Here is a 23,327-nt window from a genome sequence, read left to right as displayed (position 1 = left end):
ACACACAACTCATCCATTTATAGTAGATTGCTTATTACTAAGTAGTCATAGTAATTTGCAATATTGCATATTTAATTATACAAGTACACCTGCTCACTATGGAAGCAGCAGGAAGGTTCATTCCAGTGCCGTATATTAACAGAGTCTGGCCAGCCTTTGATCTGCTCAACTACCGCCATGATTGGTCGAGCCCGCGTCACGTGGTTTACAGGCGCCATTTTGCATACCACCTCAGCCGAGCAGCTTTCCCGCTGCACCCATTCCGTACCATTGCTTCGTATCGTTGCATATTTAATTTGAGTAATATTTCAATAAAATCAACCAATATGGTGTGTTGTGCCGCTTGGGGATGTTCTGTTAGACCAGGACAAAGTCGTATAATGCACAGATTTCCTCGAGACAAGGAACGAAGTGCTATTTGGGCGGTTGAAATACACCGAGTTGGATGGAATCCATCACCTTACTCATATTTATGTTAGGTGAGTGAAATCGCTTAATATATATTGGTTTCAAATCAAAAGTGACATGACACGTGTGTATTAGGTCTCTGGTGAGCTTGTGATGCTGTGCACACACGACTCGATTGCCAGAGAGGTAGGCCACAACGCGTTGGTATAACAAAGAGTCTTTATTCAAAGCTCGTACTTCAGCACTGGGCGGGCTCGAATATATGTGCCGAGGCCACGCCTAGTCCCCGGGCATAGCCGATCGGTTGAAAAGCGGGGCATGTGCTTTCGCTCCCCGCCTGGACGCTCGCGCCACCCACTGGTGCACGGAATTATTGCCCCTTGTGCCCGCCACAAGCTTAACATTTATTTAGTCAACCATATATATATATATTATACATATTCCCTGTAACATTTTTCGTGTACATATGCAGTGTATAGGGTATATATATACATATATATATATATAAGGGATTATGTATAATAACTGAAAATCAGGTATTATACATAATCCCTTATTATACATATACCCTGTAACAGTGTAACATGCACTGTTTATATGTGCTTATATATCAGGAAATACTTGTTTATGATGCAATATTTGTCACTGTGTCAGTTTCCTGAGTAAAGTGTTCTTTGAAAACGTAACATTTTTGGGGGGAAAATAATACTGTTTCCAAATATTATATTGCCAAAAATGCAGTTGATTTGGATTGTTTCAATAGATAGGACTCTGCACAACGTTGTGGGTGTAGGTTGATATGGAGCCAAAGCGCACAGCCGTAAAACGCAACGTAAAGTTACGACCGGAGAGCATGGCAGCAAAAGTATGGCAATGCGAGCGCTTGTCAAGAAATTGAAATAGGATATATGTATATACACGTACACATTTGATATATATATATCTATTTTATCTAAATATATCACCAAGGTTATAATGTTTAATGGTGGATTTCTTCAAGAATAACAAATAAACAATGTACCTCTGAGTCTGTTTACTTTTTTTATTGCTGATTATGGTGCGAGTCAAGTTATAACAACATTTGTGAACCCAAGCTAATGAATAAAATAATAATAGACATTGTACTTTCGTAGCATTATGGGAATATTGTATGTTACGTTTCCAGATAATAGATGAAAACTAGTATACAAGCTCCATTTTATCAAATTACAATTTCATGCCAAGAGAAATAAAATTTATCAGTATGCTGTATGCAGCTGACAATAAATCGTGTGCCGCGACAGGCAAACAATTCGTGTGAATAAATGACGCCGCTTGCAGATTTTATTATTCCAATAACAAACAACACGTCACTTTAACTTGAATTAGTTGTTCCTCATTAAATCTGCGACCAAACAGTAATAACATCGATTCCCTCGTCACAGAACTACAGGATTGCCACAGCTGACATACATCTCGCAGTGCCAGCGCACGAAGTTAGGTATGCAACATGGCGCCAGTATTTCAGTTGGCCAGACTCTCAATATACATGGCACTGGTTCATTCCTCTTTGGGGTATGTAGATTACAGTAGATCTCTGGAGGGGTCTCAAGAACATTGGTGTGTGTTCATTTACCAAGTTTCTTGTGCAGAGAGCACCAAGTATAGATTGCAGTAGATCTTCGCTCAGTTCTGCAAGTAAAACTTGCCTCACGGATGTCGGGATTCCTCCAAATTTATTTATTTCGTGTTATAAACAGCATTAGCGACTGTTTAAAAAGCTAATCATTTGTGTTTGCGGTTTATAATATTTTTACTTCTGGTAGAGGCCGTTGCTCCCACGAAAACGCCATGATAAGCTATTGTTATGGATTCGGCCCTTCCGTGGTTGTGGCTTTCATCCACTTGTAACATTGCTGGTTATGTATTATTATTCTTATCGGGGTTGGAAGGAAACGGCGATTATTGTTGTTTAAAGGAAATGGTTATTGTGAATAAAAGGTTAAAAGCGCTCATGGTAAAAATGTAACAGGAAATCGGATCATGCACCAGAAGAGGTCGAGTGAAAAAGAAGAGGGCGTGAGGCAGAGGTGAAACGACGCGTTTTGTAAAAGATCCGTACCTAGCGTGGTCGAGCGTACATGGCGAGTGAACTTTGAGTCCTTGAAAGGAATCTTGTGTGATTGGTGTTATCGCTGGAGTTGTGAAAAAGCTACAGATATGAGGTTTTATTGAAATCTATCTCCACATCCCCTATAAGCACAGGATACAGAATCATATTAGCACTACATTAAAGATTATACTAGCATTTCGTTAACCCATAAGCAAGCAAATAATCATTCCCTTTCATACCTTACTCAAGTGACCGCTCACAGAATACATAAACGAAGCCAATCTCCTCCTTTACCCTACATCCAGTTATATCCTCTTCTCAGGGCCATTCCATCGAATCTTCCTCTTCATAATTCATCACACATGGCGGTATCAATTGGCATCCGTAGTTGCTCAACATCTATTGTTACGGAATTGGAAACCCCGGTTCCATAACAATACAATGAAATTGTATTCTCAATGGAATACTGCTCTCCCCTCTGGGCTGGTGCTCCTGCCTCACACCTAGCTCGTCTTCACGCTGTTGAAACCAAAGCGTTCAGAATCATTGGAATCTCCCGCGATGAAGCCAACTCCAAGGGCCTTTCACTCACTCACCGCAGGCAGGTTGGTGGTCTTTCCGCCTTCTACCGACTCCTCTCCGGCCTTGCCCCCCCCCCCCCCCAGCTCTCTCTGGGCTCTGTCCCCCAAATATTCCTACAGGTCGTACAAGATCTGCCTGCTACCCTCTTATGGTTAAACTGCCAAAATCAAGACTCTCTGCTCACCTTCACTCCTTCATTCCTCTTTTCTCCCGCCTCTGGAACAAACTCCCTCACTCTCTTCAATCCAACTCCTCCCTCCAGGTCTTTAAAACAGCTGTTCACCACCATCTCTTATCTTCCCCCATCCAAAACCTTGATCTTTTCTACCCCTGCTAATTTCACCCCAAATCCACTTTTTTTGAAATACCAACTTCTTTCCTGGAAGTCCTGGGTGTCCTTGTATTTTATAATTCTCCCACCCCCCCCCCCCCCTTCCCACGCCTCCTCCACCCAAGCCCTCTCCCTCCCACACATCTTCCGATGTCCCTGCTCTCAAATGTTGTGTTTGTGTGCTTCCCCTTCTCTCCCCATCTTGTCTACCGCTCCCTCTTTTTATATATTTTGTTTGTCTGTTTGATTTGTTTGTGTGATAAATGTTAGCTCTTTCACGAGCCTCGATTCTGTAGACAAAAAAAAAACAAAAAAACTTTCTTTATAAAATAAGATTAATTTGTAATCCTGGTTACCACCAGGTGGTGCTACACGGCACACGTTTACATAGAGAGGAATTGGGTCTTCCACCCACCTTTAACCCCCTCCTATATATTTAACCCCCTCCTCAATATTTAAGAATAAGAAATAAGTTTAATAAAACAAGAAATAAGTTTAAGAAATAATAAGAAAATCTACATGTTTTCAACCCCGTGAGTCAATATTTTGTAGAAGCACCTTTGGCAATGATTACAGCTTCAAGTCTTCTTGGGTATTTCTGTATCAACTTTGCACCTCTGTGTTTGGAGAGTTTCTCCCATTCTTCCTTGCAGATTTGTTCAAGCTCTGTCAAGTTGGATGGGGAGTGTCAGTGAACAGCAATCTTCAAGTCTTTCCACAGATTCTTATTGGAATTCAAGTCTGGGCTTTGGCTGGTTCACTCAAGGACTTTCACATTCTTGTTGTGAAGGCATTCCAGTGTTGCTTTGTCTGCATGTTTGGGGTCATTCTCCTTTTGGAAAGTAAATCTTCTCTGCAATCTAAAGTCTTTTTCACTCTGAAGCAGGTTCTCCTCAAGGCCTTGCCTGTATTTGGCTCCATTCATTGTCCTCTCTATTCTTACAAGTCTCACAGTCCGTGCTGCTGAAAAGCATACCCATAGCATGATGCTGCCACCACCATGTTTCATGGTGGGATTGTGTTAGATGGGTGTTGAGCCGTGCTCGATTTCCTCGAGATGTAGCGCTTTGCATTCAGGCCAAAGAGTTCAATTTTCGTCTCATGAGACCACAGAATATTTTGCCTCCTGCTGTCAGTCTTTCACGTGCCTTTTTGCAAACTCCAGGCATGCTGGCATGTGCCTTTTTTCAGGAGTAACTTCTGTCTGACAACTCTGCCATTAAGCCTAGATTTGTGAAGTGCCGCAGAGACTTTTGTCCTTCCAGCAGGTTCTCTCATCTCAGCCAAGGAACTCTGTAGTTCTGTCAGAGTGGTCATTGGGTTAATAGTGGGGGGGCCAATGTAGCAGATTGAAATGCCCGGTGAAATTGCTTGTTAATTTTTGGACACTGGTTGGGCTGTCTTTAGGGATGATATAAGTTCTAGAAAAAATATGTCTCCAATTGTTTCAAGTTCTTTATGGCGGCCATTTTGGATTTTCAAAATGGCGGATGTCGAAAACGTAAAATTCCATTATCTTGGCTTCTAAATGACCTAGAGTTTCGATTCTGGTGTCCAGTTGTACATTTTTGGGGATAGAGAATTGAATGAAACCTTCTTTAATAACCTACAAGGGATAAAAATAGGTTTTTATGGCACAGCCGAACCAGTGTCCAAAATCTAACTTAATGCACATCTATCTTAATTGTTATTTGTTATTTGTATGTTCCAGATTCGTGACCCTGAGCTATGATGGAGCCAAAAAGCAAGAAAACCAAGAAAGAAACTGATTTCACACTTTGCATTCAGTGCCAGGATCCCCAAGGTGCACTAGTGACTGAGCCAGCACTGGGCTCATATGCAAAGTTTCTCCAGTTCATCCAGGAGAGGGCACGATATGGTGATGCCGACTTCAAACAGATCAGCGAACGATTAAGCTGTTTCACTGCCACTGACTTGAGGAACAATAAAGCAAAGTGGCACCGGGCATGTTATGGATCTACATGCAACACTGCTCACCTGGAGCGTGCTAGAGTTCGCCACCAGAAAGCCTGCGAACATGGCGACACCCAGCATCTTCATAAGAGGTGTGGACGTCCTTCTTCTGCACCTGCCGCTGCAAGTACCTCAGGTTCTACGCAAGACGAGACTCTTCGCTTCACACATTCATCATCAACTCCATTCAACAGAGACCTTTGTTTCTTCTGTCAAGAGGTCACTAAGGAAAGTGTACATGTTGTATGCACGTTCAACGCAGGTAAACAGCTGAAGAAAGCTGTTGAAGAAGGCAGCAACCACAAGTGGAAAGTTCAGCTGAGTGCTGCCATCAGTGCACATGATGCTCATGCGATCGACGTCAAGTATCATCTCCCATGCTGGGTGCAGAATGTCCAACGTGCTCCCAAGAGTGGGACATCAAGTGATGACAAAGAACACATACTGCAAGAAACTAATGTTATCAAAATAGCCACAGACATTGAGTTTGTCAGCCTTGTTCGCTCTCTACTCCAAGCTGGTGAAATTCTCAACATGTCTGACCTGAAGTCGGTTTACTCCAGGATTCTTGACAATAATGGTGTGCACAATGTCCCATCACCTACTACCCAAGGCATGAAGGAGAAAATCAACTCTCACATTGATGACGTTCACTTCATGAAACCAAAACGTCGAAACGAGTCAGACTGTGTATTCTCCACTGCCGTGCGTGATGCAGCTGTCGAAGATGCAATGACGAAGACAAATGAAAAAAACATCGAACAACTGTTTGAGAGTGCCTCTGTTCTCCGCAGTGCCATTGCTTGTCAGAACAAGCACCCATGGCAATTTGAAGGAGAAATGAACACTGATGATGCTGAAAAGCATGTACCCAAAGTACTCTATGCTTTCCTCCGCTGGCTACTGGAAGGACCAGCCACGAGCATTGAGCCAGAGACTATGCGCTCAGCCACTATTCATCGAGATGTTATAACCATCAGTCAGAACATCATGTACGGCTACAAGTCAAAACGCCAAGTCACGTACAAGCCCAAAGAGCCAGATGCACCATTCCGCCATCGCTTAGAATGGCCACAGCAGCTTGCCGTTGCCATTGTAGTCCATCAGTCCACCAGAAACAAGAAGCTTCTGGATTTCCTGCATGGGTTCGGTCTGTCTGTTGATTATAGTCGGATCTTGCGGTTGGAGACACAGCTGGCCAACTCAGTCATAGAGTCTACGACAGAACAGGGTGTATACTTTCCAAGAACCATGCGCATAGGGACGTTTGTCTTCTTTGCAGTGGACAACAGTGACTTCAATGAAGACACACCTGATGGGAAGCGGACACTCCATGCTACAGCCTGGGCACTCTACCAACGACGGGAACATGCACCCTCCACAGATGAACATAGAGAACACTGACACTACATGACCGAAAGGCCAGACACCGCTCACTCAAGGTTCTGACTGCTCCAGACTTTGTTCCTTGCCAAGCACCAAACAAACAATCTGCCACAGGTACCACGTATAGCTTCAAGACACGGTCAAACCCAGATGTCACCAAGCCGTACTCTGCGACGGACACAGTGTGGCTACTTTCACGCACAATCATGCGAACAGCTGAAGCTGAGGACGTACAAGACGACATCATCCCACCAGATGACCAGCTGCAAGCTGCAGAACCCCAGCATGCTGGCCCTGTTGGGTCACTCGTCCACGATCCAAAACAACCACCTGGCAGTAGGATCAAGCATCACGATATCCCAACTTGGACAGCCTACAACTCACTGCTCTCCTCTTCGAAGCCTCTGACAGAGGTCAACGCCCTGCCATTGGTAGCAGCACCAGCCCATGAATGGCAAACACTGATAACAGTCTTGAAACAGACACAGCAAATCAACTGCATGGTCATGGGTCCCGATAGGAAGACAGTGATCACCTTAGACATGGCCCTGTATGAGCGAGCCAAACAGCTGGAGATGACCAGAGATGACTGCAAAGGCAAGTGGGTACTGTGACTAGGGGAGATGCACACTGTGATGGCTGCACTGAGGGCTGCTGGGAATGCCATAGAGGACAGTGGTCTTGACGAGGCTTGGTCTGAGGCTGATATCTATGGCCCAACAACGACCAGACAAATACTGGAAGCCAAGCACATGAAGAGGGCTTTGGAGGCCCACATCACCACTGTCCAAGCCCTCTTCGACCTCTATGTGGACGAATTCTTCCAAGAGCATCCCCATCTGAGGGGCCCATGTACCCAGTCAGCACAACAGGTTGCCCAGAGCTGTCATCTACACAACCGAGAGGAGATGACAAGCGCGCAGAACAACATGCTAGCTGTCCTCGAGTCAAACGAAGTCCTGGAGGCCATGGCAAAGTTTGATGAGAGGAAAGAAGCCAAGAGTCCACTGTTCAAGTTTGTGCGACGCTACATGCGGATGATAATGCTGATATACACATTCATCCGTGCCACCCGTGATGGACAATTTGAGCTTCACCTGTCTTCACTGGATGAGATGTGCATATACTTCTTTGCACATGACAAACAGAAATATGCCAGGCTGACTCCCCGGTACCTTGCAGAGATGAAGGCCCTGAAGATGACAGATCCAGGGATCTACCAAGAGTTCATGGATGGGAACTTCAGTGTCCATAAGAATGAAATCCCCTTCTGTGCTGTAGGTGTGGACCATGCACTGGAGCACATCAACAGGATCATGAAGGTGACAGGGGGTATTGTGGGCATTACCCAGAATGCCAGTGCCCGCGAAAGGTTCTTTCTGACAGCACCAGAGCTGAGTAGGCTTGCTGAAGAAGCCCGTCAGATGGCTGGCTCACAATCAGCTACACGCAAGGAGCACCACGACCTATCAACCACAGTCTGGGCTCGGCAGGAAGACAGCATTCGTCGACTGAAGAATGTGATCAGAGAGTCCATGAATCCCATGACGCATGAGGGTGAAGACCTGACGACTATCATCACCAAGGTGGTGATGCCAGCTGAAGTACAGAAGGATGTCTGCAACCAAGATGAGATTGGTCAGAAAGCGTATAACACGTTTGTTGCAGAGTGCATCAACACAAATGAAATCAACCTTTGGGCCAGAATGGGAAAGGTCAAACTGAAGATGTGGAAGAGTGCCAGGAAAGCTGTGAAGCACAAACTGGCAGACAAGGTTGTAGAGCTGAAAGACGACAGGTCACTGTTTGCGCGCATGCTGATCGTGGCCCGCTCACGACCAGAGATCAACTTGAAGGATGCCATAGGTCAATATGAATTCACCGCGCTTCCACGAACCCTCTTTGCAATGGCTGGGACACTACTACCATGCACAGACAAAAGCAAGCTCATGGGCATCCTAGAAGATCTACCCAAGAAGTCAACTGGCACTGGTCAGCAGCCAGACGACGACAATCCTGAATTTGATCATATGTAGGTGTATAAATGTGTGTTTATTGGATTAAGTATCCGCAAATATGTACATTTGGACACCAAAATTAACACTCTAGGTCATTTAGAAGCCAAGATAATGACAATTTCGGTTTTCAACAAACGCCATTTTGATAATCCAAAATGGCCGCTATAAAGAACTTGAAAAAAATGGAGACATATTTTTTCTACAACTTCTATCATCCCTAAAGACAACCCAACCAGTGTCCACAAATTAACATTTGAATTCAACGGGAAAACATTGGCCCCCCCACTATAATGGGTTAATGGGTTATTGGTCCTCCTCCCTGACCAAGGTTCTTCTTGCCAAGTTGCTGTTTGGTCAGATGGCCAGCTTTAGGAAGAGTCAGGGTCGTTCCATATTATTTTCATTTCCTAATGATGGAGCTCACTGTGCTCTTGGGAACTTTCAACACTCTATAAATCGTTTTATACCCTTTCCTAGATCGATGCCTCCTTGCAATTCTATTTTGGAGTTCTGCGGACAGTTTATTGGAATTTATGGTAGAGTTTCTGCTCTGACAGGCACTGTCCACTGTGGGACTTTGTACAGAAAAGTTCTTTCTAAATCATATCCAATCAATGGAATTGACCACAGGTGGACTCCACTCAAGTCATAGAGACATCTCAAGGATGATCAAAGGAAATTGGATGTACCTGAGCTCAATTTGGAGTGTCATAGCAAAAGGGTTGAATACTCGTTGACTAAAGACATTTCAGCCTTCATATTTAATTATTTTGTAAGAATTTCTCATAAAAAAATCGACTTTGACATTATGGGATATTATGTGGTAGATCAGTGTCAAAAAACTTCAATGTAAACCATTTTAAACTAAGGCTATAACACGGGGTGTTTAAAAAAAATGTGAAAAAAGTCGAGGGGTTTGAATACTTTCTGAAGGCACTTTATATGTATTCACCACCCGTGTGGACAAGGTTTGCATGGCTGCAGACAATGTTTGGGTGTCCACGGACAACGTGGGCTGCCAGGGACCATGTGTGAGCAGCCCTGGACAACATCTGGGTGGCTGCGGACATGGTGGGGGCGGCCGTGGACAAGGTGGGGGCATCCACGGCCAAGGTGGGGGCAGCCACGGACAAGGTGGGGATGCCTGCATACAAGGTGTGAGCACCGCAGACATTTGCGAGGCCACAGGCAACATTTGGGAGGCCACGAACAATGTTTGCAAGGCCACAGACAAGGTGAAGACCACTGTAGACAAGGTTATTGTGGCCATGGACCACATTTGCGTGGCTGGGGACAAGTGGTGGACGTCTGCCAACAAGGGGTTGGATGCCACGGTTCAAGGTGTGGATGGCTGTGGACAAGCTATGGGAGGGAGTTGTTCTGAAACAACGTGCCTTCTCTTCCTGGAAGGCTAATCCAACCGAAGGCAATCTCAGTGTATTCCAAAATGTCCGCAACCTGTGTGTGTGTGTGTGTGTGTGTGTGTGTGTGTGTGTGTGTGTGTGTGTGTGTGTGTGTGTGTGTGTGTGTGTGTGTGTGTGTGTGTGTGTGTGTGCGCACTCGTCAGTAGAGCCAGAAAACCACATACAGTATGTCTAACCTCAAGAATGAACTTTCAAACTTGTCTCCCTCCTCTTAACCCAGCCTTAAACTCCTATCCACCTGCTCGGTGGCCACAATATCCTGTCACCCCTTGTAAAAAGTGTGACATTTGTGTGGAGAGTGTTAATTTGTTTCCTCTTTCCCTTTTTTAAGATTGGGTGAATGTAACAATGGGTGATACATGCAATTACACCATTGATCAACGAATTGTTGTCAGTGTCAGGGTTCACAAACATCCACAAACAGGGAAAACAATGGAACAGGTGTGTCATGGGATTTAATCCTTTCCCCAGGATTAAGCACCTTGTTAAACTCGGACAGTGTACCAGAGGTTTATTAATCGATGAGGATACATGCATGGAAGACGTGGCGTGCAGGCTAGTAACACCACTTAGTATAACATCATGGTTCTTACACAGCCGGCTCCAACATCTCAGCGAGGCACAACCCGTATTCGGCTTAATATACTTTCCTCAAAGACCAAAGAACTCAAAACAAAGCCCTGTGATCAAATCCCTTCCCAAGGACATATACTGCCGCCCTAAAGAGAAACTGTACAAAGTTGACAGGGCCTCATATGGAAGGAATGTTTGTCAAGGCCAAACATGGGATTTTGTCAACAGTTTTTCAGAGCCAGACACCCAGTCGCCGGATGGAAATAGGTCAGTGTGACGCTGCTGCCACCATCAGGATAGGGGATCTATGAAATCTTCTTCAGATGCACATCGACTTCCAGCAACGATTCTGCCAAGAAGCTCCCTACAAAAAGCCACTTCTGCTAAGGGAGCATAAATTCTTTGCAACAGGCAACAGAAATGTATACCAAGAACTGGAAGGCAATCAATCAGAGGTCAGCAGTGAAAATTAGTCGAATAATCAGTTGCCAGGTCACCAAAGAGGTTGATTTGTAAATGATCTGCGGAGATTGGAATACCGCACCGCATTTGACAATGCAAAAGCACATGAAGGTTGACCTAAAATTGCACCCACGTCGCCCAATGTTCCTCCAAGAGTTATCAGACAATGATATGAAGCACAGCCGGGATGCATGTGCATGCTTTGGACATTTGATACAATCACAAAATGTGGAAAGTTGATCTTCAGCGATGAATGTGTCTTATACCGAAGCTCTCAAGCACGGAATGTTGTGTTTTGATCCAAGGAAAGTCCACATTTTTATGAGGAAGTGGAAGTGGAAAATCTTGGTATTAACTTTTAAGGACAATGCATGGTTCCAGCAGGATGGGACACCGTCACATTACCAATCGCTGTTAGAGAATACCTTAGTGAGGTTTTCGGAGAACGCTGGATTGGCCGTAGGTCACCAATGCTGCCTGCTCCACTTGACTGGCCTTCTCAAAGCCCAGACCTTTCGACATGTGATAATTGCCTTTGAGGCTTCATAAAATAGATTCTTGCACAGCCATGCTACAAAACCACTGATGACCTTTTAAAAAGCAGTGAGACTTCCTTTTAATGGTCCCACCCACAAATGCTCTGGAAAATATCCCAGAGAACATGGTGCAAAATTATTCTCTGTAATGACAATGACTGTGCACAACCGGATCCACTGGACACTTAAAGCTTGCGTCATATTCTGTAAAATATTTCGCGCGATTCCCTAGGTGAACAGCACAGAGATCACGAATAGCCAAAGCAAGCTTTAACTCCAATTCATTGATCAAATGCGGATTTTATATATGCGGGGGAAGAAAGGGGAGGGGAAGATGAAGCTTACCTGTTGTCCGCCGGCAGTCCCAAAGCCTGCAAAGAAAATAACTCAAAACGAAACCGGATTACAAATGTACAGGTAAAATAACAAAAGGGTTTATTAAAACGGATGCCGATAACAAGAAACGCGATGGTAAACTAAATTCTTAAACAGAGCGCTCCCGCAACGGACCCAGACACAGACACAGGGAAAATACTGAAAATAAATGTGTGTGTGTGTGTGTGTGTGTGTGTGTGTGTGTGTGTGTGTGTGTGTGTGTGTGTGTGTGTGTGTGTGTGAGTGTGTGTGCTTAGCTCTGATCACTGGTGAGATCTCGTCAGGGTCTGCAAACGGGTCTGGCGCTGGTAGCGTTGCGCGCAAAGCGTGCGCGTTGGCGGAGAACCAGGCCTCGTTGTGCCCATTTGCGCTGCAGCGTCGTACACTCGTCCACGCACAGAGAACCGCAGTTCTCGTGCCGCGGCTCTTACGACTCCCTCTGCACGGCTCCCGGTGGCACCTCTGAACCCGGTCGGTGGTCCGATCGCTTCCTGGAGCCCGTCGTCCAAACACAGCTGTCTTCCACCAAATCCGGAACCAAGAGGAGGGAGTCGAGGGCAGAGGAAGGCGTGAGGGGCAAGAGAGAGAGACGACAAGAATAAGGCAAGAGAGCGAGAATGTCGGTCCAAGAGTTCTTTTATTGACCGTCTCGTGACGTCATCTGTGCCTCTCCACCAATGCCCGCAGGCCACCACTACATGCTCAGCTCTCCACCAATCCACACGCAGTCCGCTTCTGACATCATCACTCGAACCTTTCCAATCAGCGTGCTGCTTCCTCCTCGTCCTTCCTTCACCAATCAGCGAATCCCTTCCTACCCCGGCCTTCCCGTTGGTCAACTCCCACCCAATCACTGTCCTTCTCGGCGTGGCTCGGCCTGCTCGACCGATGCCAGGCGGGATTGTTAGCCCGAGTGCTTGATGCCTGACTTCTGGTTGTTTTTTTTTGTTATTTAGTGTAGTTTAATGGCAATTCTAACTAGTGTCTATGGTGCGGTGCCATAAAGGACAAAGGATAGATCACAGAGGTCTGACTAACAAGGTAGTAGTTAACATAATCGCTATAACTAGTTAACATGCCCCATTCCTCGTAATGGGGATGAAGATACACCTTAATCCGACATCCGGGCTAAACATGTCCTCTACTTATTGCAGGGTGGTGGTTCTTCTTCTGCACGACAGTCGGAGCATGTTACCTACACAAATATACCTGGTCTAAAGTATCTCTACCCCCACAAACGTAACAATATGTAATAAAGTAAAAGAGTACTGCATATGTGTGTGGTATATCTTGGAGAACCATTCAGTGTTGTCAGCTAATTTGATAAAAGGCATTGTCACAATTTTTACAAGGGGTGACAAGACATTGTGGTCACCCTGTACAAAGCCTACAAGGCCTTCATCCACAGCCTGATGAAGTACTGCTCTCCACTCTGGGCCCCTGCCTCATATCTTGCTCAGCTTTACGCCGTGGAAACCAAGGCTTTTAAGATTATTGGAAACTCCTGCGCTGAAGCTGAGTCTATGGGCTTATCATTTCGCCATCACAGATAGGTCGGTAGTCTCTCTGTCTACTACCACCTCCTCTCTGTTCTTGCACCTTCCACCCTTAACGTGCTTTGTTCCCTTCCCTGCCCTCCCAGGTTTCTGCAGGGCCTACACGGTCCATCATCATCTACCTAAATCCAGGATCCCTGCTCACCTCCACTCATTTGTTCCTCTTTTTTCCTGCCTGTTGAATCAACTCCTACATTCTCTTCAATCTCGTTCTTCCTTCCAGGGCCCCAAGACAGCTGTTCACCACAATCTCAGGTCGCCCCCAACCCAAAACCATGATATTTTCTACCCTCGTTAACCTCCCCTCCCCCACCCCATCGCAAATTTCCAGTTTTCCCTCCTGAGAGTTTCCTTCTGTATCCATCTTGTCCACCCCATTCATCCTCTCCTGCCCCTCAATCCTCTGCCTATCCTCCGTTTGTCCAAGTCTGCCTCTATCTTGGCCTTCAACTCTGCTGTTGCTGTTTCCACACTCTCTCAACTACTCCTTTTGTCCTGTTGTGTCCTGATTTATTCACTGTACTAATACTAGCTCTTCCACGAGCCTCAACTATGTATCCAAAAACAGAGACAAAAAAACCATATTTTGCCAAAAAAAAAAGAAAATGCAAATTTTCTGGTCTTATCAATGTACAAAGCAAATCAAGCAGCAGTAGCTACAATTCGCAACATGTTTGGGTGAATTTAAGTGATCATGATTTTTTTAAAGGTATTCAATCCTTGAAAGCAGCTTGTTTTTCCTCACTCCATACTTGTAAATCTGAATTTACAGTTTATGTTTGTTTTTCATACTTGTTTTTATCTCACTTTGCAGATGGTAGTGATGGCTGCTGTGATAATGGCAGCTTATTACTTGGAGTTTACAGATACCCTGCCAGCTAGGCCACAGGGTTTCTTCTGCCGCTCCCCAGACCTGGCTCGGCCTGACCCAGGCCCAGAACAAACGAGTGCTGTTCCACCTGCACTGCTGCTGGCACTTTCTATTGGCCTTCCTGCTGCTCTGGTATGACCATCCATTGTGCAAAATAATGATGTGTAATTCCCTCCTTCCTTCAATCATTTTCTCCATTTTTCCTAGGCCCCTTCTTTTTATTATCTGAAGCCTGGTGTTGGCTTAGCGGTTAGGGTGCCGGCTTGGGATCCTAGGATCCTGGGTTCGAATCAGCCTGTCATCCTTCCGAGGTCAGCAAATTGAGTACCAGTTTCACTGGTAATTCCCTGTGTGTCGCAAGAGGCGACCAACAGGGTTGGTGGCAGGAAGGGCATCTGGCCGTAAAACATTGCTTCAAAAAAGGGGACCATGGTGCCAAAAAAAGGACAACCCCCGCTCTGTGGGGAAAAATGGCCTCAAAAGGTGGTGTTGTGGGTTTGAATCCCTTACCCAGGAATAAGCACCTTGTTAAACTCGGACAGTGTACAAGAGGTTTATTATCTTACTATAATTAACCAAATGTCCGTCCGTCTGTCTGTCTGTCTGTCTGTCCTTTTGAAGGTACCGCAAAAATGGCTGAACCGATCGCAACGATATTTTGGGTGGATAATCCTAGGACCCCCTGGAGTAAAATAGGTTATATTATTTTTCCAAGTTTTTCAAGTTTTCCAATTTTCCAGTTTTTCCAAACACGATGGAATAATATTTACCGATATGAACAGTCATGTGGCTTTTGTTGAAATTCTACGTACCAGGAGAGAGTTGATTGACTCCTGACGAACTCTTCCTATATAAACGTGCGGCTCCGAAGTAAGACGGCAGCGTGTGCAAAGCGACTGAGAAACAGGTGTAGTGGCCGCTTCCGTGTTACAGATTCGGCGTGCACTCTTCACACATAAACGTGCGACCGAGAAAGATCTGTAGCGGCCGCTTCCGTTTTGTAGAATTCAATCTTTTTTCAAAATGTGCGCCATGCACTGTTTAGATTTTGATGATTTGTGTGTGATATGATTCAACGGATGTTTATATGAATCGTTTAAATAAAAAGAGCCTTCAATTTCTGATATTTTGCCTTTTCATTTGGGCTTCCCAATTAAAGCCCCACCCGTAGGGCGGGTACCGGTGCTAGTAGATAAGAATACATGCATGGTAGATGCTGGCGTGGCATGTAGGCTAGTAACACCACATCACAGTGACATCATGTTCCTCACACAGCTGGCCCCAACATCTCAGCCAGTCACAACCAATAGTCGGCTTAATATACTTTCCTCTAGGACAAAGGAACTCAAGGACACAAGACTGCCGCCTCAAAGAGAAATTGTACAAAGTTGACAGGGCAGGATAAGTCTCATTTGGCAAGAATGTATTGCCGAGGCCAAAGCATGGGATATTGGGATAATGTCAACAGTTTTTCAAAGCCAGACAACCAGATGCGAGGGAATTGGGTCACAGGGCTTTCAACCTGGAACACTGCTGCCCCCCTCAGGATAGGGATTTAATGAAATCCCCTTCAATCTCCCCTATAATAAACATCTCAAATGAAGAAGTTTTTATTATCACCCGTGTACCACCAGGGATTTCATAGAAGTATTTGTCCATTATCCACGATCCACCTTGTACCTCATAGAGTAAATGATCAACACCTCTTCCGTCAAGGGAACTCACTCGTGCAATGGGGTGCTTCAAGCCCCTCCTTTATGAAGCTGGGCCGGTGAATCGCAAACAATAGGCAAGTCGCTCTATGGCCCCCCTCCCCTTAAAAGGCTTTGTAGACCTACAGAGAAAGAGAAAGAGATAATTTCCATTACAGGACAACAATTTGAACACAAAGTGGTTATACTAAATAAATAGAAATGGTTATTCATTTGCATATGTAATTTATAAATGACTAGCAGAAGTACCCGGCATTGCTGGGCGGGGGAGGGGAGGGGAGGGGGAAGATGAGGGGAGGGGAACGGGGGGGAGGGGAGGAGAGGGGGGGGAGGGGAGAAGAGGGGGGGGAGGGGAGAAGAGGGGGGGGAAGTACCCGGCATTCCGTGTATAAACGTGAGGGAGAAGAGGGGGGAGGGGGGGAGGGGAGAAGAGGGGGGAAGGGGAGAAGAGGGGGGGAGGGGAGAAGAGGGGGGGAGGGGGAGGGGTGGGAGGGGGGGAGGGGGTGGGGTAGGGGAGGGGGAGGGAAGGGGAAGGGGAGGGGGAGGGCCAGTCAACAATGACGTTGCAGTTCTCATGGTCGGAGAGCAGCACAACAATCGCGACATCGTCCTGAATCTTCGCAACAGCACGAAGCGGATTTTGGAGACTCACCGATCCTGTGACGCCCTCCAGTACCGGCGTTGCCGGGTGGGGGAAGGGAGACCCGTACATTCCCAACCCGTACATTCACCCTCTCGACTCAAGCTCACTCGGACAAAAGCCTCACACAAATTACACCGTGAAGGCCCAATGGCCATGTCTATGCCACAAATCAAGTACGTCAGCGAGTCGGGCGCACTGAATTGAAAATATATAGAACGCTCATACTCCGTGAAAAGTGAAGCTACAAAGTGAAGCTACAATAAGCGTCTTTGGGCTTCCTGAAAAGCGCTATATAAAATAAATGCATTATTATTATTATTACAATATTTTTGAAAAATTTCATTGGTTGCTAGGAGACGGCAGCATGTAAAAACCGTTTGAATATTTGCAGTACAGTTTGATCCAGAGGTAAGTGGTATGGTCTTGCTGGTTGGTGGACACGATATGTGTAAGGGAAATTATTTTGGTGTCCTGTATCTGGTCGTGCTAGTTGGTGAACACAATACATTTAAGGGAAATGATTTTCTGTCATTCTTCTGAGTGGTTGCTTCTCCTTCCCCGTATTTTTGTTCATTTTATTGTTTTTTTCCACTCTCTTGAGTTGTGGGCCTTCCTTGAGTGGTATTACATTTATCATCATCATCATTGGAATGTCTGTTGTAAAGATTCTGTTGTAAAGATACGGACATCAAGTCCGTATCTTGACGCAGAGAGCATCAAGCACCATCTTTTTATACCAGGCAACGGCAACGGCAAGTCGGCAACGCACGAACGCAGACCTCGCGCGGCCCCGCCCACAGCAACCTCTCTCGGCCCCGCCCATAGCTGCCTCGCTTGGCCCCGCCCACAGCGACCTCGCTCAGTCCCGCCCACAACGACCTTGCTCGGTCCCTCCCACAGCGGCATCACTCCGCCCTACACGGCACTATCGATATATTATTCGTACAATGCCGGGTACTTCTGCTCGCTGAAAACAAATCTATGTGAAACATGCTAAATCATGCTAAATGCTAATCATGCAGAAGTACCCGGCAAAAACGCAATCGCTCTGAAGTACGTGCGAACGCGTAACTGAGTTAATGGCGGCAACGAGATCGCGAGATCACGCGAGGTCATGTCTTTTCGAAGCTGCTCCATGCGCTCACGCTTTCGAAGCTGTGATATTTCTCAATTGTGTTTTTGTCGAGACAGTATCTATCTTTCGGTGTATGTACCTATAGCGTATCTTTTGGAAAATTTTCGGTGCTAATTTTTCGTACATGTATACACAATCGTCGGTTAATGGTATCGAGTATTCTGCGGCCTCGTACTCGTAGGCTTAGACTACCGTACCGTCTCCGACCTTGTGGTTTGTTTTTCTCTCAGCGATTCGTCGAATGCGCTGAAATTATTTTCGTTCACCCCGTACCTCCTTGTTTAATATCTGTACTCACAAAAAAAAACCCAAAAAAATATTTCCTTCCCAGGTCTTATTCGTTTATTTGTTGTTCTTTTTGTTCGTTCGTTCTTCGTTCGCGATCACGCGGTTAGAAATGTATAATCTCTCCCCTGAACAACTATTTTCTCTCATATATTATAACACCCTTTTCTTCTTTTCCTACAAAAGGATGCTTTCGTCTTGCTCACCAAATCTATTCATTCCAAAAAATATATATAATACCATCTCTTACAGTTCCTCCTTTCTACATTCCCTAAACTATCCAGAACTCCATCCCTCCTCCAGTGTCCTCAAACGTATTTTTGACTCGAAGGTCTCAAACTCATTTTGCAAAAAATGTTCGTTTCCCATGAATCGTACACTTTTCAAAATCCAATCTCACCCCTCCCCTCCAAATCCTCCCCATCACCCATCCCTTTCAAATCTCCCCCCTTGCCCCTTCCCTCCCCTCCCTCCTAAACTCCTCCCACACCCCTCCCCTCCGAGACTCTCCCTCGCTCCTCCCCTCCTAGACTCCCCTCTCACCCCTCCTCCTCAAAGCATCCTCCCTGCTTCTTCCTCCTTCCAACTTTCACCTTCATCTCCCCAAACCTTCTGCCTTGCTCTTCCCCTCCTCAAATAACACCTCACTGTGCCTCACCCAATCTCCATCAAACCTTTTGTCCGCCCCATTCTTCCCTTTCTCCAAGCTATTCTGAAATCTCTGACACACCTTCAACAGCTCTCCCTACCTCTTCCTCCTCTTCCACATCTTACCCTACCCCCCCCCCCCCCCTGTTCTGGACCCGATGCTCCCCCTTCCTCTTCATTAACGGTATGGACCTCAAACATCCGGGGCCTTCGCTCAAACTTGACTGACCTCTCCATACAGGTTGCTTCTGACAAACCAGATGTGATCTGCTTAACAGAAACTTTCCTCCTTCATGATGTCTCTGATGCCTTGGTATCTCTCCCAGGGTACTCCCTCCTCCGGTATGATAGACCTGAGCCTCGTCCTGGAGGTGGGGTTGCTATCTTTATAAAAAACTCTCTTCCTCACTCGCCCTCCACTGCCCTCTCTCCACCTCACCCCCAGGAATACCTTTGGCTACGGCTTCCCCTTCGCTCCCACCTTTTGTTCATATGTGTGTTGTACCGTCCACCAATCAGCGATGACTCCATCTACATCTCACTGTCTGATAATATGGACCAACTTCTATCTACCCATCCCAACTCTCTCTTCCTCATATGTGGTGATTTCAATTGTCACCATGCCAGTTGGCTGGGTGTGGGTACCTCTCTCACCAGCCATGGCTCTTCAGCAAAGGACTTCTGCGACTCACTGGGACTGACACAATCTGTCAATTTCCCGACCCGGATCTCAGTCAACGGAGCATCTTCTCTTCTGGATTTGGTTATGACAAACTTCCCTGAAAATGTCTGCTGCTCTTCTGCTCCAATCGGCTCATCTGATCATGTGCTTGTCAAAGTGGACATCTCTCTGACCATTCTCAGAGAGCCTCCTCAGCGTCGACGAGTCTGGCATTTAACTCAGGCCAACTGGCACGGTCTTCAAGCAGCCATCAATCATCTGGACTGGTCTCCCATCTCTACCGCCTCTGACATCAACTCATCCTGGGAATTCTTTAAAAGTAAATTGCTATCTCATGCACAGATTTATACCATCTCGTCTTCAGTTGTCATACCCTTCCTCCCGTCCATGGTACATGGAATCTTGTGGTGAGGCTGTTGCCCTGAAACAACTTGCTTTCGTCTCCTGGAAAGCAAATCCAACGGAAGGAAATCTCATTTCCTTTCACAAAGCCCGAAACAAGTGTGTGTCCACCCTCAGGAGAGCCAGGAAACAATATCTCACCGTTCTCAAGACCGAACTCTCTTATCTGTCTCCCTCTTCCAAATCCTGGTGGCGTCTGGTCAAATCTGTTTCTGGTGTTTGTTCCCCCTCCATCCCCTCCCTCACCTCAAACGGCTTAACGGCTGACTCCGCACGTGAAAAAGCTGAATGCCTCAACTCTGTGTTTGCCTCTAAATCTTGTGTCCCAAACCCATCCCTCTCTGTACCCACCGTACCCAGTCGTACCCAGCTGCTCCTGGACTCTGTGTCCTTTCCTCCTGACAAGGTGGAAAAGTTTCTGTCAACCCTCGACTCTGATTCTGCAACTGGTCCTGACGGCATCAGCCCACGGGTCCTAAAATCATGTTCTTCTGCTCTTTCACTCCCTCTTTCTGTTCTCTTCACCCTCTCTTTTGCTCAAGGTCATCTGCCATCTGCTTGGAAATCAGCCAACATCACCGCTTTGCACAAAAAAGGTGCAAAAACAGATCCCAGCAACTACAGACCAATCAGCCTTCTCCCAATTATCAGCAAAGTCATGGAATCCATCATTGCTTCAGATATTAAATCTTTCCTCTTCTCCAATGGCTTGATCTCTGATCATCAATTTGGTTTCAGACCTGGTCACTCTACTCTGGACATGCTGCTTCTGCTTTCTCAACAATGGATGGAGGTCCTCAATGCCAAACAGGAAATTAGAGCAGTCTCCCTTGACATTTCACGTGCCTTCGATACGGTCTGGCACCCTGCTCTGCTCTCCAAACTCTCCTCCTTTGGTATCCATGGAAATCTCCACGCATGGCTGGCGGACTTCCTCTCTGGTCGTAGTCAACGTGTGGCCCTGAATGGGTTTCTCTCATCTCCTCTTCCTGTTCAGGCTGGAGTTCCCCAAGGTAGTGTTCTGGGCCCTGTGCTTTTTCTGGTCTTCATCAATGATCTCTCTGACTCTCTTGAAAATCCTCTCTATCTCTTTGCTGATGACTCTACTCTCTGTCGCTCCATTCCTCATCCCTCAGATCGGCAGTCTGCAGCCTCCTCACTCTCTGCAGACCTGGACAAAATCACAGACTGGTCAAACAAGTGGAACACGTCTTTCAATCCTGACAAATCTCACACTCTTACAATGTCTCTCCGAAAGGACCGACTGGACAACCCTCCCATCTACTTTCTCAACAATCCTCTCCAAGAAGTTCTGTCGCTCAAGCTTTTGGGTCTCACTATCTGCCATGATCTTTCTTGGGAAAACCACATTTCCAAGCTGGCCTCCAAAGCCAGTCACCGACTGGGCATCCTCCGTCGTGCGAAGTCCTTCCTTGGCACACCTGAGCTCCTCACCACATACAAGGCTTTCATCCGCAGCTCAATGGAATACTGTTCCCCCCTCTGGGCTGGTGCTCCTGCCTCACACCTTGCTCGGCTTCACGCTGTTGAGGCCAAAGCTTTCAGAATCATTGGAATCTCCTGCGATGTAGTCAACGCCGAGGGCCTTTCACTCACTCACCGCAGGCAGGTTGGTGGTCTTTCTGTCTTCTACCGACTCCTCTCCGGCCTTGCTCCCCCAGCTCTCTCTGTGCTCTGTCCCCCCAATATTCCTTCAGGTCGCACAAGATCTGCCTGCAACCCTCTTATGGTTAAACTGCCAAAGTCTAGGCTCTCTGCTCACCTTCACTCTTTCATTCCCCTTTTCTCCCGCCTCTGGGACAAACTCCCCCACTCCCTTCAATCCCACTCCTCCCTCCAGGTCTTTAAAACAGCTGTTCACCACCATCTCTTATCGTCCCCCATCGAAAACCTTGATCTTTTCTACCCCCGGTAATTCACCCCAGAGTCCTTGCAGTGTTCATATGTTTTAATCCTCTCCCACCTCCCCCCAAGTCCTCCCGATGTCCCTGCTCTCAAATGTTGTGTTTGTGTCCTTCCCCCTCTTCCCCCTCTCTTTTGTGTCCTTCCCCCTCTCTCCCCATCTTGTCTGCCGCTCCCCTTGTTTTTTGTGTTTTGTGTGTCGGTTTGTCTTTTTGTGTGATTAATGTTAGCTCTTTCACGAGCCTCGATCTTGTATACAAAAAAAAAACAAAAAAAAAAAAACGAACATCACGTGATCGCTCTGAGCGAATCAGCGCGCTGCTCTGCTTCCGGTCAGAATCCGGTCATAATATTTCGCGCTGAGATAAAAATATGGTAAAAACATATTATGAAATAAATTTTTAGGTCAGCCATGTTCGTCCCAGGCTCAATGGCCATGTCTGTGCCAAATATCAAGTACGTGAGCCTCTCCGTTTAAGAGTCTATCGGTAACATTACACACACACACACACACACACACACACACACACGCACACACACACACACACACACACACACACACACACACACACACACAAACTGTGTTTTATATATATAGATTAATAAGCAAGTATAAAAGGATTGCAGAGTAATGAATGCAAAGTCATTTGAAAAGCATGTGGGAAGACCAAAGTCTCCCGTACAAGAAGCAAACCAATCAAAAGCGAGCAGACCCATTACATAGGCAGGGTCTTTCAAAATTACATTACATGTGTAAACGTGAATATTAAATTAGTAGCAGGCATCTGCCTTTATTTTTCCATTGAAGCAAAGTGTTAATAACTTTTTGGTTGTAAAGGCAGTGTAATACTGTCTTGATATACGGTGGCGACTGTCGTGGAAATCAATCAGGTCCACAACTTTGTCCCATAGGTAGGTTTAATTACAATTAGATCTTTGGCATCATCCTGTAAAAATACAATCATGCAATAGATATCAGGATCTTGGCATCATATAGAAAGGACCGATAATAATAGTCAAAGCAAGCGAGTCTAGCATATATGTGCGGGTACGTACCATTCAAGACTACAAGACTACATGTCATAGTAAATGTCGCAGGAGTGGCTCAGCGTCGCGGATGTCCCAGGTCTTATAGACGCCCCTCAGTGGTTTAAGCGAGCATCACTCCCGGGTTCAACTTTGGTATATTTTCACTACAGCGACCAGCAACGCCCTTATTAAAAACACAAGACACCCTTCTCGAAATTTTCCCCTTTTAGGATTCACGCATGACCTCTCTTCTGGCACGCGCAGATGGTAGTGGGCTTCA

General features: G+C 46.1%; 1 protein-coding gene across 1 annotated transcript in view; it reads left to right on the top strand.

Moving 5' to 3' along the window:
- The window catches only part of LOC137421586 (phospholipid phosphatase-related protein type 5), a 98,509-nt gene that overhangs the window by 25,450 nt on the left and 49,732 nt on the right, over positions 1 to 23,327 (top strand). Inside the window, exon 3 of the mRNA XM_068107790.2 lies at positions 14,532 to 14,720. Within this exon, the coding sequence (XP_067963891.1) occupies positions 14,532 to 14,720 (189 nt within the window). The remainder of the gene's footprint in view (positions 1 to 14,531; positions 14,721 to 23,327) is intronic.

This window comes from Myxine glutinosa, chromosome 2, assembly GCF_964187855.1.
Source record: "Myxine glutinosa chromosome 2, kmMyxGlut1.1, whole genome shotgun sequence".
NCBI lineage: Eukaryota > Metazoa > Chordata > Myxini > Myxiniformes > Myxinidae > Myxine > Myxine glutinosa.
Note: the sequence above shows the minus strand (reverse complement) of the source record. Positions and strands in the feature narration are given on the sequence as shown.